Source organism: Haliotis rufescens, unplaced genomic scaffold, assembly GCF_023055435.1.
Source record: "Haliotis rufescens isolate VD_foot unplaced genomic scaffold, xgHalRufe1.0.p SCAF_1, whole genome shotgun sequence".
Taxonomy (NCBI): Eukaryota; Metazoa; Mollusca; class Gastropoda; order Lepetellida; family Haliotidae; genus Haliotis; species Haliotis rufescens.
The window spans coordinates 14,418,965-14,435,957 of record NW_025963779.1 but is presented as its reverse complement, the minus strand read 5'-3'; the positions used below and the strand labels follow the sequence as shown (position 1 = coordinate 14,435,957).

General features: G+C 40.4%; 2 protein-coding genes across 3 annotated transcripts; both read right to left on the bottom strand.

Moving 5' to 3' along the window:
- Positions 1-3,625: 3,625 nt before the first annotated feature.
- On the bottom strand, positions 3,626-6,955 carry LOC124148769 (protein trapped in endoderm-1-like). The gene is made up of 2 exons (XM_046520063.2): positions 6,875-6,955; positions 3,626-5,819 (listed from the first exon to the last, which is right to left on the bottom strand). The coding sequence occupies exon 2, from the start codon at positions 5,802-5,804 to the stop codon at positions 4,641-4,643; it is 1,164 nt and encodes a 387-aa protein (XP_046376019.2). The 5' UTR covers positions 5,805-5,819; positions 6,875-6,955; the 3' UTR covers positions 3,626-4,640.
- Positions 6,956-9,087: 2,132 nt separating this feature from the next.
- Positions 9,088-14,654, bottom strand: LOC124148755 (orexin receptor type 2-like). Of its 2 annotated transcripts, XM_046520035.2 has the most exons (3): positions 14,574-14,654; positions 12,384-12,454; positions 9,088-11,767 (listed from the first exon to the last, which is right to left on the bottom strand). In XM_046520035.2, exon 3 carries the CDS (start codon positions 11,747-11,749, stop codon positions 10,442-10,444), a length of 1,308 nt encoding a protein of 435 aa, XP_046375991.2. In that variant the 5' UTR covers positions 11,750-11,767; positions 12,384-12,454; positions 14,574-14,654; the 3' UTR covers positions 9,088-10,441. The 2 variants fall into 2 exon arrangements, with proteins under 2 accessions (XP_046375991.2, XP_046376001.2); XM_046520045.2 differs by lacking the exon at positions 12,384-12,454.
- Between the last annotated feature and the right edge of the window lie 2,339 nt (positions 14,655-16,993).

Here is a 16,993-nt window from a genome sequence, read left to right as displayed (position 1 = left end):
ATATTCTGGGGAATATCGAGGCGTTCGGTTTTTGTAAGATACGGAATATTATATTGGTAACTACTACCAAAGAAAGGATATGCTCAACAATTCCATTTCTCTCATGATATCCAGCATTGGAATTTAGAATTTTCATTTTTAAAGATGAGGAAATATTGCTGACCTTGACATAAAATAATTATTCACTTACTCGCATACTCAGATGACGCGGGCACGGATAACCAGTCATATAAAGCTCCGCAAATTGCTGTTCAAAGTGACGTTAAAATCTAGCATTCATATTGCTCAGGTGACTAAGCACATTGCAGTGGTATTGTTACATGTACCTATAATTCATATCATGTCGTGCTAATATATAATGATCATATATTTTCAGAATAAAATGGAGTTCAGGCACATTAACTGGTTACACAATTGGATATCGATTGGAAGATGGTAACGGATGTATAACTGGTTACACCACGGGATGTCGATTGGAAGATGGTTACGGATGTATAACTGGTTACACCACGGGATGTCGATTGGAAGATGGTAACGGATGTATAACTGGTTACACCACGGGATGTCGATTGGAAGATGGTAACGGATGTATAACTGGTTACACCACGGGATATCGATTGGAAGATGGTAACGGATGTATAACTGGTTACACCACGGGATGTCGATTGGAAGATGGTAACGGATGTATAACTGGTTACACCACGGGATATCGATTGGAAGATGGTAACGGATGTATTACTGGTTACACCACGGGATGTCGATTGGAAGATGGTAACGGATGTATTACTGGTTACCCCACGGGATATCGATTGGAAGATGGTAACGGATGTATTACTGGTTACACCACGGGATATCGATTGGAAGATGGATGTATAACTGGATGTCCATGTAACCAATTAAGACCTTCATCAATTTGAAAAGTACAAACAGAGATAATTCAGTTTTCCTGAATCACTCGAAGTTTTTTCGCTGTACACAGTTCAAAGCATCAATGAAAATCCATAAATTTACATTGAGACTACATAGTAGTGACATCTTTAGAAAGGTACGTCAGCAATCTTCATAGGAATATATTTCATTTCTGTTACTTATTTCCATCAGTGACGTGAAATATTAGTATATAAGTGTGTGTGTCCGTGCGCGTGTGTGTGTGTGAAAGAAAGCGGGAGTGTGTGTGTGTGTGTATGTGTGTGTAAGTGCGTATGTGTGTGCTGAGATCATGTAGTTTAACATGAATACACCATTCGGACACAGTATACTCACAAGTCTTTGGGGGCGGTCGGGTAGCCTAGTGGTTAAAACGTTCGCTCGTCACGCCGAAGACCCAGGTTCGAATCCCGACATGGGTACAATGTGTGAAGCCCATTTCTGGTGTCCCCCGCCGTGATATTGCTGGAATATTGCTAAAAGCGGCGTACAACCAAACTCACACATTCACTCACAAGTCCTTGCTTTATCCCATTAAAGTCGACGCCTGGCAGTATAACAACAAGTACCATCTTTTAACGTCTTTTGTTATGACGCGGCCAGAGAACAGAACCCCCGACCTTCAGCTCTCCGGGCGGACGCTCTATCCACTTGACCACGGGTCGGAGGCGGTCTTGTTTCCACTTGAAACCCATGCCAAGAGCATAATTATATAAACGAGTGATGTTTACAAAGAATGATATTCCTGTTTGACACTGTATCCCTACAGCTTTGATCGTGCCCGTGGTTCATTCTCAAACATTCTGATCCAGGTTCTATTATTGACAACACACCCTGAATGCGCTGGCTGCAACACAACTGAACATTTGCTCACGCACTCACTTCAATGAAAACATAAGATCCGTTATTTGTGGCTTTGGGGTAGCCTGGTGTGTGTGTGAGTGTGCGTATGTGCACGTGTGCGTGTGTGCGTGTGTGCGCGTGTGCGCGTGTGCGCGTGAGTGTTATTGTTCCAGCTATAAGGATGCGCCCTGTCGATACCAGACCAGACAATCTGGTGATTGATATCGTGAACACAAATCCACTCCAACAATCGTGGTACGATGTAGCACAGTAAACCAAGCAACAGATCCTGACCACCCTATCCACTTGCTCGCCTCTTACGAACAGCATCGGTTGCCCGGGACCAACCCTAAGCCGAATCCCCACGTGTTCATTACTATCTGTTAGTGCTGTTGTAAATACTGTCATTCTATGGACATTTCAGTATGATTGTAGCATCTGAAAAATATTTTCCAATACTCTGTTTGTTTGACGGTTTGTTTGTTTGTTTGTTGTTTCTTTGTTTGTCACTACAATCAGCACTAGTACAGCCTGTAAATCATTGAATCTGGTCAAGACAAACCGGTGATGCATATTTAGCAACGATCCACGCCGTTGAGTAACGATGACATGCGTTTCAACCAAGTCGCGGGGCACGGGTGGCCCAGTCGCCTAAGGCGCCGCGATTCGCTGTGCAGAGTTGCGTCCCTTCGGCACGCCAGAAACCTATGATTGTGGGTTCGAATCCCGGTTCGCCACGATTATGTTTCTAGGTTTGTCAGCACCATACCCGTGCTCGTGGGTTTCAACGAAGCGATAAACGTCTGAGACCTGCATCACTTCGGGCTTTCCTCCCACATTAAGCTGATACGCCGCGATATAACTGAAACACTGTTAAAAGCGGCGTTAAACCCAACTCACTCACTCACTCACTCACTCACTCACTCACTCAACCAAGTCGCCTGACCAAGCGATACAACTGAGTCGCCTCATACGACAAGCACGAAGAACTGGTTTCTACAGGAGATATCAAAGGATCATTTTTAGAGACGTTTCCTAAATGTTCATAATCATCTATACTTATCATGTCGATTGACATACGCGTTAGAAGCTTGTAGAAATGTTCAAAGCTGAAAATATATTTATTACTGCATCGAATTTATATCATGTTTATTTACAACTTTTTTAAACTTTATACAAATGTCAATGCATATGTTGACGGGGAAAATAGCTCAGATTGAAGACGAAGAATACGTTGAGTCCAAATTTCTTTAGTCGGCAATAAAACAAACAAGTACAATTAATAATAGAAATATGTCGAGCGGAGATTCCAACTCAACAACTACAAGTGAAGTCCAGCAAGCAGGCGTATCCTACTCGCATCTGTACATACAGGTGCTGTTGGAATACCAGACTAACTAACAGTAAAGATGTAATTGACATATATATACACTATTGGACAACAATAGACAGACAAAGAGACAATGGCGTTGCCCTGGACATGGGGCTTATGGATTTGATTACAGACATGGCCCAGGGGAAAATGGATTAAGGCTACAAATGTCATAATGTGAAATGATGTGCTAAGGCAATTGTACAACTGACCGCTGTTATGCATGGATTAATTCAGATTTCCTAAACCATATGTTCTCAACACTGTACACAAAGGGATGTTGTTCAGAAGCTACAATTCTTTAACATTGAGTTGTCCAGAGTGCTGTTAAGTCACTCTGTGACAATTGTCACCCTCTTGAGAAAGACATGTCCTCATGTCGAGATAAGTTGCTATTCAAATGTTCAAATATAAACATGAAATTGTCAGTTATCATAATATTAAAAAGCATAATTATTCCCAATGCGAAAGACCTGTTGCATTCTGACCTGCGGTGCCTGCATGTGGGCCATGTGGGCATCATACCCGGATTCTCCACCAGTTGTCAACGCGTATGTTGACGGGGAAAATAGCTCAGATTGAAGACGAAGAATACTTTGAGTCCAAACTTTTTTAGTCGGCAATAAAACAAACAAATACAATCAATAATGGAAATATGTCGAGCGGAGATTCCAACTCAACAACTACAAGTGAAGTCCAGCAAGCAGGCGTATCCTACTCGCATCTGTACATACAGGTGCCGTTGGAATACCAGACTAACTAACAGTAAAGATGTAATTAACATATATATACACTATTGGACAACAATAGACAGACAAAGAGACAATGGCGTTGCCCTGGACATGGGGCTTATGGATTTGATTACAGACATGGCCCAGGGGAAAATGGATTAAGGCTACAAATGTCATAATGTGAAATGATGTGCTAAGGCAATTGTACAACTGACCGCTGTTACGCATGGATTACATCAGATTTCCTGAACGATATGTTCTCAACACTGTACAAAAGGGATGTTGTTCAGAAGCTACAATTCTTTAACATTGCATTGTCCAGAGTGCTGTTAAGTCTGTGACACAAACATCGTTAAGAAAGAACCTAGGCTTCAAATACTGTCAAATACTTTTCCACAATAATGTAGCAATTACATAAAAACTTCGCACATATATAAATTATAGAAATGGATATGACCTGACAATGAACAAAACATCCCATCTCGTTGCATATAGATGACCATAGTTGCATGTGAAATGGACCATTTGATATACAGGGGATTTGGGGGCGAGGGCTCGGATGATTAAGAAAATAATAACTTGTTCCTGAAACAAGTAGAGATGCTGCTATATTTTGATGCAGTGGCCGAAATATAAATCAGATACCCCATGAATATCAAAAAGTAAGTCCCTTTTATCGTATAGCATTCGTTTGCAATAGGAGATCTTCAGTCACACAATTTACATAACAGTTTCAACAGAATCATGGTCAGCATGACATCTGGCGCTCATCGACACACTTTCATCATCTCACGGCGGAAATTCACACTACAAAAGCTGTATATAAAGGGGTTGCATGCACTCTGGATAAAGTAGGATCTTTCGAATATGATGACACTTGCACTTGAAATAACAGTCAGTCTTTCTGCAAAGCTCTTATTACTTGACACAGTCACCGTAATAATGAGGTAGGGCAGGAAGCTAACGAAAAACATGAGACTTATGAGGAATAACATTAGGGTCATCCTCCTTACTACATATTCCTGGTGAAGGGTTGTAGTAACTCCCTTGTCATGTATTGGTCCACTCCTTGAAGGGCTCGTGAATGCACACTGTTCATGTTCCGTCTTCAAGCTGCTGGAATCCTTTTGGGGGTCAAGGCTCTGATTGCCTTCTTGGGATATCATTGAAGTTTCATTTGGGCTAGAAGTAACCGTTTCACTAGTAGATTCTTGTGTACAATTACGGTTTGGACTCATCGTGTTAGAAGAGCCTGCTCTTGCCCTTTGACGAAAGGCTTTCTTCTGTTTGTACACCCTATGCCATATACATGTGTACATGACAATGAGAGCCCCTGCAGTCATTACAAATAACAGCATCTGAACACCAGAGTATATCACGTGGGGAAGAGTTCCTCTTTCTCCGTCAGAAAGGTAGCAAAATGTGGCGTTTGCGTGAGGCAGTGGATGAATGGTAGGGCCATGGATAATGGCAGGGGGTATGGTTAGAAGTAAAGCCACAGTACACGCCACCGCACATCCTACCTTTGCGTAGAAGATTGTCATCTGGCTGGCGAATGGTTTGCAGATTTTCAAATATCTGTCAACAGCGACTGGTAAAAGAACTGCTGCGGATGCCAACGAAAAGAATGTGAGACTAATCGTGGCAAACCTGCAGCCATACAACCCGGACGTGGCATGATGTCTCATGTGTACGATCTTCAAGGGCATGCTTAGAGAACAGTTCAGAATGTCCAGAAGTGCTAGTGTTACAATGAAACACCTTGTTGTGCTTGGTTTGAACTTGCACAGATACACGTAACAGACCAGTGAGTTGCCAACGACACCAACCAACATCAAAATAGCTACAAACACTATGGCTGGTAGGTATTTCAAAGCGTACATGTCGTCATATTGATGTAGGTATATGGTGTTGTTCTCGTCTTGTTCCATCGTGGAGTCGGTATTCTGAATATGAAAAGTGTCTATAGTAATGCAACAAAAGACGGAATAAATACCTACAACTATTTAACACAATATTTATGTGTCATACTTTACTTTGTGTCTACACGTAGAAAGCTAGCACATAGTTTAAGTGGGGGGGGTGGTTGCAAAGGCACAGCTATTCTCTGTACAGTATTGCTTACCTTAACTAAGGGGTGGTAATTAATTTATGATCGTGACTGTGTTTTATCCTCTAGATTCGCCATGACAGCTGGTGGGTAATGGTAATTAAAATGTCTAAATCCTACATCGCTTCCGCCTTTCCTCCCACTAAAGAGTTGGCTAAGATTATACGCCTTGATGTAACTAGAATGCGGTTGCACCACGCACTCAATATCAAAAGGAAGCGATATCAAAACAACTGCATACTGTACAAGCTTTTTAAATAATACTAATCATTAATAATAAATGTCACTTAATTTAGATAACATTATCAATCCATTTGCTGTCTTCATCTAAACTTTGAGGATTGGTAAGGAAACTGCTTGTTGTTTTTGATGTTTTATGTTAATCACTACATTCACTAGTCATGATTTGACAGTAGTCATGGTTGCCAAAACAGTATTACATGTTTTAACAGACATTTCATTTTATCCTTTCGAATTTTGTAATACAAGAAACTATTTATATGATTCGTCCAAATGTACTCAATCATGATTAGACAAATATTTATAACATTGTTTCGGGGGTACGGGTGGCCCAGTCGTCTAAGGCGCCGCAATTCGCTGACGCAGAGCTGCGTCCCTTGGGCACGCCAGAAACCTATGATTGTGGGTTCGAATACTGGTTCGCCCCGATTATGTTTCTAGGTTTGTCAGCACCATACCCGTGCTCGTGGGTTTCACCGAAGTCGTCAACGTCTGAGACCTGCATCACTTCGGGCTTTCCTCCCACATTAAGCTGACACGCCGCGATATAACTGGAACACTGTTAAAAGCGGCTTTAAACCGAACTCACTCACTACAATATTGTTTCAGATGCAATGGACGCAAGATGTCGTTTTCTAGAACCGTACTTACCTCTACGTCGTGACACTCCTTCTCCTTGCAGTTGTATGCCCAGCTTAAATGCTCCCTGTGTTATGTTGATATTTTCCAGTGTAAACTGAAAAGAACGCATTTCTATCAACCAGGAAGTGTTCCCTGTATTTGACATGTCATAAAAAGATGCGTCATCATATTGGAATAGAATAAGATTTGTGTATTTAACCCCAATATCTGTATTTAACGTGGTTCAGCTGGGTTTCAAGCATGCTGAGTCGTACATATAGCTAGAGTTTGTATTGCTGATGAAGAATAACGAGTGTTATTAACGGCTAAATCACATGCATGAATCTTTACATCCGTCAACTTGGAGTCAGTATACTGTGTTTAACTGTGGCATGTTATCTCCGTGGGCTAGCAGTATTAATTGTCATCAGTCCGTGACTGCACGACACTTTTTAAGTGTAATAATCTTGGACGCGACGTTAAACCCCATTTCACCTCTCCTCACCTCACCTCACCTCACCTCGCCTAGCCTCGCCTCGCCTCGCCTAGCCCCGCTTCGCATCACACATCACATCACATCACATCACATCACATCACATCACATCACATCACATCACATCACATCACATCACATCACATCCACAATCACATCACATCACATCACATCCATGCTTCTGGTCAAATCGATCGCATGTAGGGAGTGAAATCTAATTTGCTATCAGTGTTGGTATATTTAAGTAGCCTAACATCCAATGTTTCTGTGAGGAGGGGGAGGGGATGCAAAGATCTCCAAAACGTTTCTAGTAGACACAGTCACGATAACAGTCCGATATTAGAGCCTAGGGAAAACCATGTACATACATGTACATCGATGAAATTAGACATGATATATTGTATCTAGAGTTTAATCTTGTAATAATAAAATGGTCACTCTACGTCGACCACACGATTTCATGTTATGAACCAGAACAAGTATTCGCATTATGCAAAGGTAGAAGAAGACCCATGCCTCACCTTTTCCAGATTGCATCCAAATTCATGACATAACAACATGTTTCATACACTTGGAGTCAGCATATCAGATGACAGCTTACCGCAATATGTAAAATAATATATTACATTTAGTTATATTTAAAGGATCACGCAAACTGTTAATATATCTGCATGTTCTAAACGTTTGTGATAGGTATAAACCTGCTGTCAATACCAACTATCTAGTTTAGAAATATAGTTTGCTCTTCCCCATGTGTGGTGTAATAAAGTATAGATTTGCCCTGAACTATATATATATATATATATATATATATATATATATATATATATATATATATATATATATATATATATATATATATATATATATATATATATATATATATATATAGTTAAAGTATATTATAGCGCCATCTTCCTTGACGGTTATGAAAGAACAATGTTACCAAGGATACGTTAGATCTTGGGGAGGTTGTTTGAACAGCGCCATAACGTCAGTCCATTATGTGGAACTCAAACTGTTACTTCATTGCAGGATAAAATACAGTCGACACCTTTTATCTTTTAGCCAAGCATCTTAGACTAATACATATATCATGAGTTTAAAAAAAATTGTTATCAGATTGGACGTTTAGTCCATACACTGCTTGTGGGTAAGAATATACATGTATAATCAACATTTTGTTTCTTGGCATGACGACCTTAATAGTGCTTAGTATGCTTTTGAATACACAGATATACGGAAGCGTAGTAGGGCCACGGTTTTGTCTAAGTATCTCCTACGTAGGACTTACTATGTCCTACGTAGGACGTAGTATCTCCTACGTATGACTAAGTATCTCCTACGTATGACTTACTATCTCCTACGTAGGACTTAGTATGGACTAGAATAACTCTCTCCTACGTGGGAGATAGTAAGACCTATGTAGGAGATAGTAAGTCCTAGTAAGGAGATACTAAGTCATACGTAGGAGATAGTTATTCTAGTCCATACTAAGTCCTACGTAGGAGATAGTAATTCTAGGCCATACTAAGTCCTACGTAGTAGATAGTTATTCTAGTCCATACTTAGTCCTACGTAGGAGATACTTTTACAAAAGAATTCACCGTGCCCTACTACGCTTCCGTACAGATATTATCTCACTAAGGTGGCTTTTGATATCAAATATAGAAACTAGAGTCGATGGAGGAGAAATGTTTAGAGTCTGTGTATTATTTTAATGGACAGATCTTGGTTTATACGTATGTGATAACAAGAGACAAGAGAGTGAGATTTTATTTATTTCCTGATATCATTGTGAAGCATAAGTATGTCTAACAATGTTGCAATTTGAAAATCACAAGAATTAGATCACCTTAACAGCAAAATACAGTAAAATATTGACATGCACGTATATAACTCGACTGAAACTTTTGCAACTTATCCATAACAACTTATCCGTGCATAAAATAGTCATCTCATCACTATCAATACGATCAATGCATTTACGAGGAGTCGTTACTGGAAAACATTAGGTCGAGCGACCAATGAGTGGGAGACTCGACCTTACGTTTACAAATTTACTTGTAGCTGTGCTACTCGTGATCCTGAAGATATCGATTTTGAATATTTATTGCGGTTTCTCGGTGTGATAAACATGTTATTTGAGATACTAAATATCAAAACATCCTTTTCTACGTGTATGTGTAAAGTGATGTTTGGAATACAGTGACATCTGTTGAGTTCTGACATGAGTTGAATCTGATATGTTGGCATGATAATGAATGACATTTATTAGAATCAGATTCGGGGTAAACTGGTGTTACGATGTTATAATGGTAAACTAGTGGTACAATTTTACAATCCGTGCTGTCTTCCACATACATACATCTAAACAGCCTATCCTTCCAGTCATCGTTTCGATCCCACTGCAACATGTGTTAATATCAGCATATGAAGAACAGTTGGTTACTAGTAGTCCATGTGTTTCAGCAATGCTTATTTTACATGTGATATATGTAACGAAGTGCACCAAGGGTAATATATATATATGTATGTATAATATAGAGATATATGTATAATATAGAGATACATGTAGCATCACTGCACATGTTGGTAGTCGAGATTACTGAAGATTATATCAGGCCGCTGCATGCCTTAAAAGTCATTAATATGTCAACTGCGGATGTAGCAGGTGATAACAGATAAATTAAATAGATAGCATAGGGCTTTATGGGCAAGGCATAGAAGTAACTGTCGTGGTCCCATCTAGTACAGACAATCTCTCAGTCTCAGGTGGTCCAGGGAAGACAACTTTGCAGGTTCTGAAGTCGTGTCCTTGTTCCTTCTTGACGGTGTTACATATATCATACATGTATAACGTCACAATTAGTCACGTCTCTCTTCATTGATCGTTGTATAGCGGCAGCCATCCGTCAAGTTGTGATTATCAACAAATTGTTACGATTTATTCATCCAAGTGTCATCGTTCCGTAACGCATGGAATGAACAGCAAAACATTTAACCGATGATTGAACATGTTTGTTGTGCGTCCATCACATGACAAAGTGTTCTATTTATGTTCCAAAGTTTCCTCTCGTGTCTTACATATCAGCTGCTTTCCCTCAACGATAACAAGAAACGAGTAGTTTCCTCCACTCACTTCTGAATCTTTCATTGCATAAACTGTACACAATGCAGTTAACTGCACTCTGTATGAAGAATGAGCGTAGGAATACATTATACAACATGAATCCTGCTCCTTGTAAAGAGTCCAGAAAGTCGGATTTGATAAATCGAGTTATCAACAGGATCAGATGAGGTAAGAAACTGATGATGAACACCGCTGTGATGATGAACAACATAAGCGTTGTTTTCAACGCTCTGGGCCTTGATTTCTCGTTTGGTTTTGCAGCATTATTTCTTATTGATCTCACACTATTCGAGGATTTATCTTCTTTACGCGTCTTTGGTTGTGCTGAGGTATCATTCAGACATGTACAACCTGTCTCAGACGAACCGTCAAGACCAAGCGTCCCATTGTCTGAATTGGAAACATTGCAAGGAGCTGTGGGTGACGATATGTTACTGAAGGCGATCACATTCTCAGTTCCATCTTTAAATGACGTCTCGGTTGTGTAATTCGAAGAGTGATGTTTCTTATCCTTTGCCGGGCGGAATTTAAATCTCCGGTGTTTAAACACAGTCCTGCCAATGAGGATGTACATAACCACCAGGACACTCAGAGAACCGACGAACATGAGAAATAGGACTCCTATATAGACCACGGGGAACAGAGTACCGCGCCACCCGTCGTCAAAGGAACACTCGAAGCCTGTTATTTCCTCTTTGTCTGTTTCAACCGTTTTCCTACCGTAGACTATAACTGTCGGGATGGTGAGGACTAGTGATACGGACACAGCGATCCCTACCATGATGCGCGCGACTCTGATGGTGATCTGTTTGTTCAAAGGCCGACAGATCTTCCTGTATCTGTCTATAGCAACAGCTATGAGCGTCAATCCTGAGGACACCACGGAGAATGTGCTGTTGAATCGTATCATTTTACACACGGTTGGGTAGTCGAACGTATGACTGTACCTCATGCTCAGGATCTCCCCTGGAATTGAAATGACGCATGTCATGAGGTCAAACACAGCCAGACACACAACAAACACACGGGTCGGGCTTGGTTTGAATTTCTTGATGTACACGATCAGCACAAGAATATTTCCGAAAATACCCAGAACCATTAGGATGGCCAGATATATCACGGCTGGTATCATCAAGGGAAACATCGAGTCGTCAAGGTGGGATAGATAACGGTTCTTCTCCTCATCGCTGATGTTTAATGATGACGTCACTTCCGCTGTCGTGTTGTCTACACCGAAATGTGTCGTATCCGAGAAGATGACCGGCGAACTTGAGGCCATATTGGATTTGGTGATCACCTGAAATGATACGCAAATATGATTGTTTGTAGTGACATATTTCGTTTTTCATATGCGTCAAATGTGATACTCTGAACCCGTAATATTGGTACTTGTAACGAGATCTGAAGTATGACTAACTGAGATCAGCATATACTAACGCATATGAGAACCCATGTGAAGATGACGGGTAGAATAGGTCTTCAGCAACATAAGATTGCCGTAAAAGGCGACTATGTTTGTCGTAAAAGGCGACTAACGGGTTCTGGTTGTCAGGCTCGCTGACATGGTTGATGCATGTCATCGTATCCCAACTGGGTAGATCGATGCTCATAATCTCAATTACTGGATTGTGTGGTCCAGCTTCGATTACTTACATACCGCCGTCATACAGCTGGATCCCGGTTCGCCACGATTATGTTTCTAGGTTTGTCAGCACCATACCCGTGCTTGTGGGTTTCACCGAAGTGGTAAATGTCTGAGACCTGCATCACTTCGGGCTTTCCTCCTACATTAAGCTGACACGCCGCGATATAACTGGAGAACTGTTAAAAGCGGCTTTAAACCGAACTCACTCACTATAATATTGTTTCAGATGCAATGGATGCAAGATGTCGTTTTCTAGAACCGTACTTACCTGTACGTCGTGACAATCCTTCTCGTTGCAGTTGTATGCCCAGCTTAAATGCTCCCTGTGTTATGTGTAAACTGAAAAGAACGAATTTCTATCAACCAGGAAGTGTTCCCTGTACTTGACATGTGTTAAAAAAAAGCGTCCTCATATTTGAATAGAGCATGATTTAGTCGTACATATAGCCAGGGTTTGTATTGCTGATGAAGAATACGAGTGTGTTGGCTTAATCACATGCATGAATCTTCACATCCATGGCGACCGCATCCGTGGTTTAGCGGTAGAGCGTCCGCCAGAAGAGCGGAAGGTTCGGAATTCGATCCCCGGCCGCGTCATACAAGAAGACGTTAAAATATGGTACTTGTTGTTACCCTGTCTGGCGCTGGGCATTAAGGGGCTAAAACAAGGACTTGTCAACTTGGAGTCAGTATACTGTGTCTGAGTGGGGTATTGGTGTTAAACTGCGGGATGTTATCTCCGTGGCTCACATCACATCACATCACATCACATTACATCACATCACATCCATGGCTTCTGGTCAAATCGAGGGAGGTGAATGTAGGGAGTGAAATCTAGTTTGCTGTCAGTGTTGGTATATTTAAGTAGCCTAACATCCAATGTTTCTGTGAGGAGGGGGAGGGGATGCAAAGATCTCCAAAACGTTTCTAGTAGACACAGTCCCAATAACGGTCCGATATTAGAGCCTAGGGAAAACCATGTACATACATTGTACATCGATGAAATTAGACATGATATATTGTATCTAGAGTTTAATCTTGTAATTATAAAATGGTCACTCTACATCGACCACACGATTTCATGTTATGAACCAGAACAAGTATTTACATTATGCAAAGGTAGAAGAGAAGACCCATGCCCCACCTTTTCCAGACTGCATCCAAATTCATGACATTACAATACGTTTCAACAGGAAACATCTCAAATATGAACATGTATATCATACACTTGGAGTCAGCAAATCAGATGACAGCTTACCGCAATATGTAAAATAATATATTACATTTAGTTATATTTTAAAGGATCACGCAAACTGTTAATATATCTGCATGCTCTAAACGTTGGTGTTATATATAAACCTACTGTCAATACCAACTATCTAGTTAAGAAATATAGTTTGCTCTTCCCCATGTGTGGTGTATAAAGTATAGATCTGCCCTCAACTATTATAGTTAAAGTATATTATAGCGCCATCTTCCTTGACGGTCATGAAAGAACGATGTTACCAAGGAAAAGTTAGATCATGGGGAGGTAATTTAAACAGCGCCATAACGTCATTTCATAATGTGGAACTCAAACTGTTACTTCATTGCAGGATAAAATACAGTCGACGACTTTTAATTTTTTTTAATTTATGATAGTGACTGTGCTTTTTCCTCTAGATTCGCCATGACAGCTGGTGGGTAATGGTAATTCCGCCTTTCCTCCCACTGAAGAGTTGGCTAAGATGATACGCCTTGATGTAACTAGAATGCGGTTACACCACGCACTCAATATCAAAAGGAAGCGATATCAAAACAACTGCATACTGTACAAGCTTTTTAAATATACTAATCATTAATTATATATGTCACTTAATTTAAATAACATAATCAATCCATTTGCTGTCTTCATCTACACTTTGAGGATTGGTAAGGAAAATGCTTGTTGTTTTTGATGTTTTAAGTTAATCACTACATTCACTAGTCATGATTTGACAGTAGTCATTGTTGCCAAAACAGTATTACATGTTTTAACAGACATTTCATTTTATCCTTTCGAATTTTGTAATACAAGAAACTATTTATATGATTCGTCCAAATCTATTCAATTATGATTAGACAAATATTTATAACATTGTTTCGGGGGTACGGTTGGCCCAGTCGTCTAAGGCGCCGCAATTCGCTGACGCAGAGCTGCGTCCCTTGGGCTCGCCAGAAACCTATGATTGTGGGTTCGAATACTGGTTCGCCACGATTATGTTTCTAGGTTTGTTAGCACCATACCCGTGCTCGTGAGTTTCACCGAAGTCGTCATCGTCTGAGACCTGCATCACTTCGGGCTTTCCTCCCACATTAAGCTGACACGCCGCGATATAACTTGAACGCTTTTAAAAGCGGCTTTAAACCGAACTCACTCACTACAATATTGTTTCAGATGCAATGGACGCAAGATGTCGTTTTCTAGAACCGTACTTACCTCTACGTCGTGACACTCCTTCTCCTTGCAGTTGTATGCCCAGCTTAAATGCTCCCTGTGTTATGTTGATATTTTCCAGTGTAAACTGAAAAGAACGCATTTCTATCAACCAGGAAGTGTTCCCTGTATTTGACATGTCATAAAAAGATGCGTCATCATATTGGAATAGAATAAGATTTGTGTATTTAACCCAAATATCTGTATTTAACGTGGTTCAGCTGGGTTTCAAGCATGCTGAGTCGTACATATAGCTAGAGTTTGTATTGCTGATGAAGAATAACGAGTGTTATTAACGGCTAAATCACATGCATGAATCTTCACATCCGTCAACTTGGAGTCAGTATACTGTGTTTAACTGCGGCATGTTATCTCCGTGGGCTAGCAGTATTAATCGTCATCAGTCCGTGACTGCACGACACTTTTTAAGTGTAATAATCTTGGACGCGACGTTAAACCCGATTTCACCCCTCCTCACCTCGCCTCGCCTAGCCCCGCTTCGCATCACATCACATCACATCACATCACATCACATCACATCACATCACATCACATCACATCACATCACATCACATCACATCACATCACATCACATCTCATCACATCACATCACATCACATCACATCACATCACATCACATCACATCTCATCACATCACATCACATCACATCACATCACATCACATCACATCACATCACATCACATCACATCACATCACATCACATCCACAATCACATCACATCACATCACATCCATGCTTCTGGTCAAATCGATCGCATGTAGGGAGTGAAATCTAGTTTGCTGTCAGTGTTGGTATATTTAAGTAGCCTAACATCCAATGTTTCTGTGAGGAGGGGTAGGGGATGCAAAGATCTCCAAAACGTTTCTAGTAGACACCGTCACAATAACGGTCCGATATTAGAGTCAGTGAGTGAGTTTGGTTTTACGCCACTTTTAGCAATATTCCAGCAAAACGGCGGGGGACACCAGAAATGGGCTTCACACATTGTACCCATGTCGGGAATCGAACCCGGGTCTTCGGCGTGACGAGCGAACGCTTTAACCACTAGGCTACCCGACCGCCCCTCCGATATTAGAGCTAGGGGGTACCATGTACATACATCGATGAAATTAGACATGGTACATTGTATCTAGAGTTTAATCTTGTAATAATAAAATGGCCACTCTACGCCCACCACACGATTTCATGTTATGAACCAGAACAAGTATTCGCATTATGCAAAGGTAGAAGAAGACCCATGCCCCATCTTTTTCCAGATTGCATCCAAATTCATGACATAACAACACGTTTCATACACTTGGAGTCATATCAGATGACAGCATACCGCAATATGTAAAATAATATATTACATTTAGTTATATTTAAAGGATCACGCAAACTGTTAATATATCTGCATGTTCTAAACGTTGGTGATAGGTATAAACCTACTGTCAATACCAACTAGTTTAGAAATATAGTTTGCTCTTCCCCATGTGTGGTGTAATAAAGTATAGATTTGCCCTGAACTATATATGTAGGTAAAGTATATTATAGCGCCATCTTCCTTGACGGTTATGAAAGAACAATGTTACCAAGGATACGTTAGATCATGGGGAGGTTGTTTGAACAGCGCCATAACGTCAGTCCATTATGTGGAACTCAAACTGTTACTTCATTGCAGGATAAAATACAGTCGACACCTTTTATCTTTTAGCAAAGCATCTTAGACTAATACATTTATTATGAGTTTTAAAAAATTGTTATAAGATTGGACGTTTAGTCCATACACTGCTTGTGGGTAAGAATATACATGTATAATCAACATTTTGTTTCTTGGCATGACGACCTTAATAGTACTAAGTATGCTTTTGAATACACAGATATACGAAAGCGTAGTCGGGCCACGGTGAAATTTATTTTGTCTAAGTATCTCCTACGTAGAACTTAGTATCTTCTACGTAGAACTTATTATCTCCTACGTATGACTTACTATCTCCTACGTAGAACTTACTTTCTCCCCCATACATGTAGGACTTAGTATGGCCTAGAATCACTATCTCCTACGTATGACTTAGTATCTCCTAACTAGGACTTACTATCTCCTACATAGGTCTTACTATCTCACACGTAGGAGAGAGTTATTCTAGTCCATACTAAGTTCTACGTAGGAGATAGTTAGTCTTACGTAGGAGATAGTAAGTCCTTCGTAGGAGATAATAAGTCCTACGTAGGAGATACTTTGACCAAAAAAAATCACCGTGCCCTAATACGCTTCAACGCAGATATAATCTCACAAAGGTGGCTTTTGATATCAAATATAGAAACTAGAGTCGATGAAAGGAGAAACGTTTCGAGTCTGTGTATTATTTTAATGGACAGATGTTGGTTTATACGTACATGTATGTGATAACAAGAGACAAGA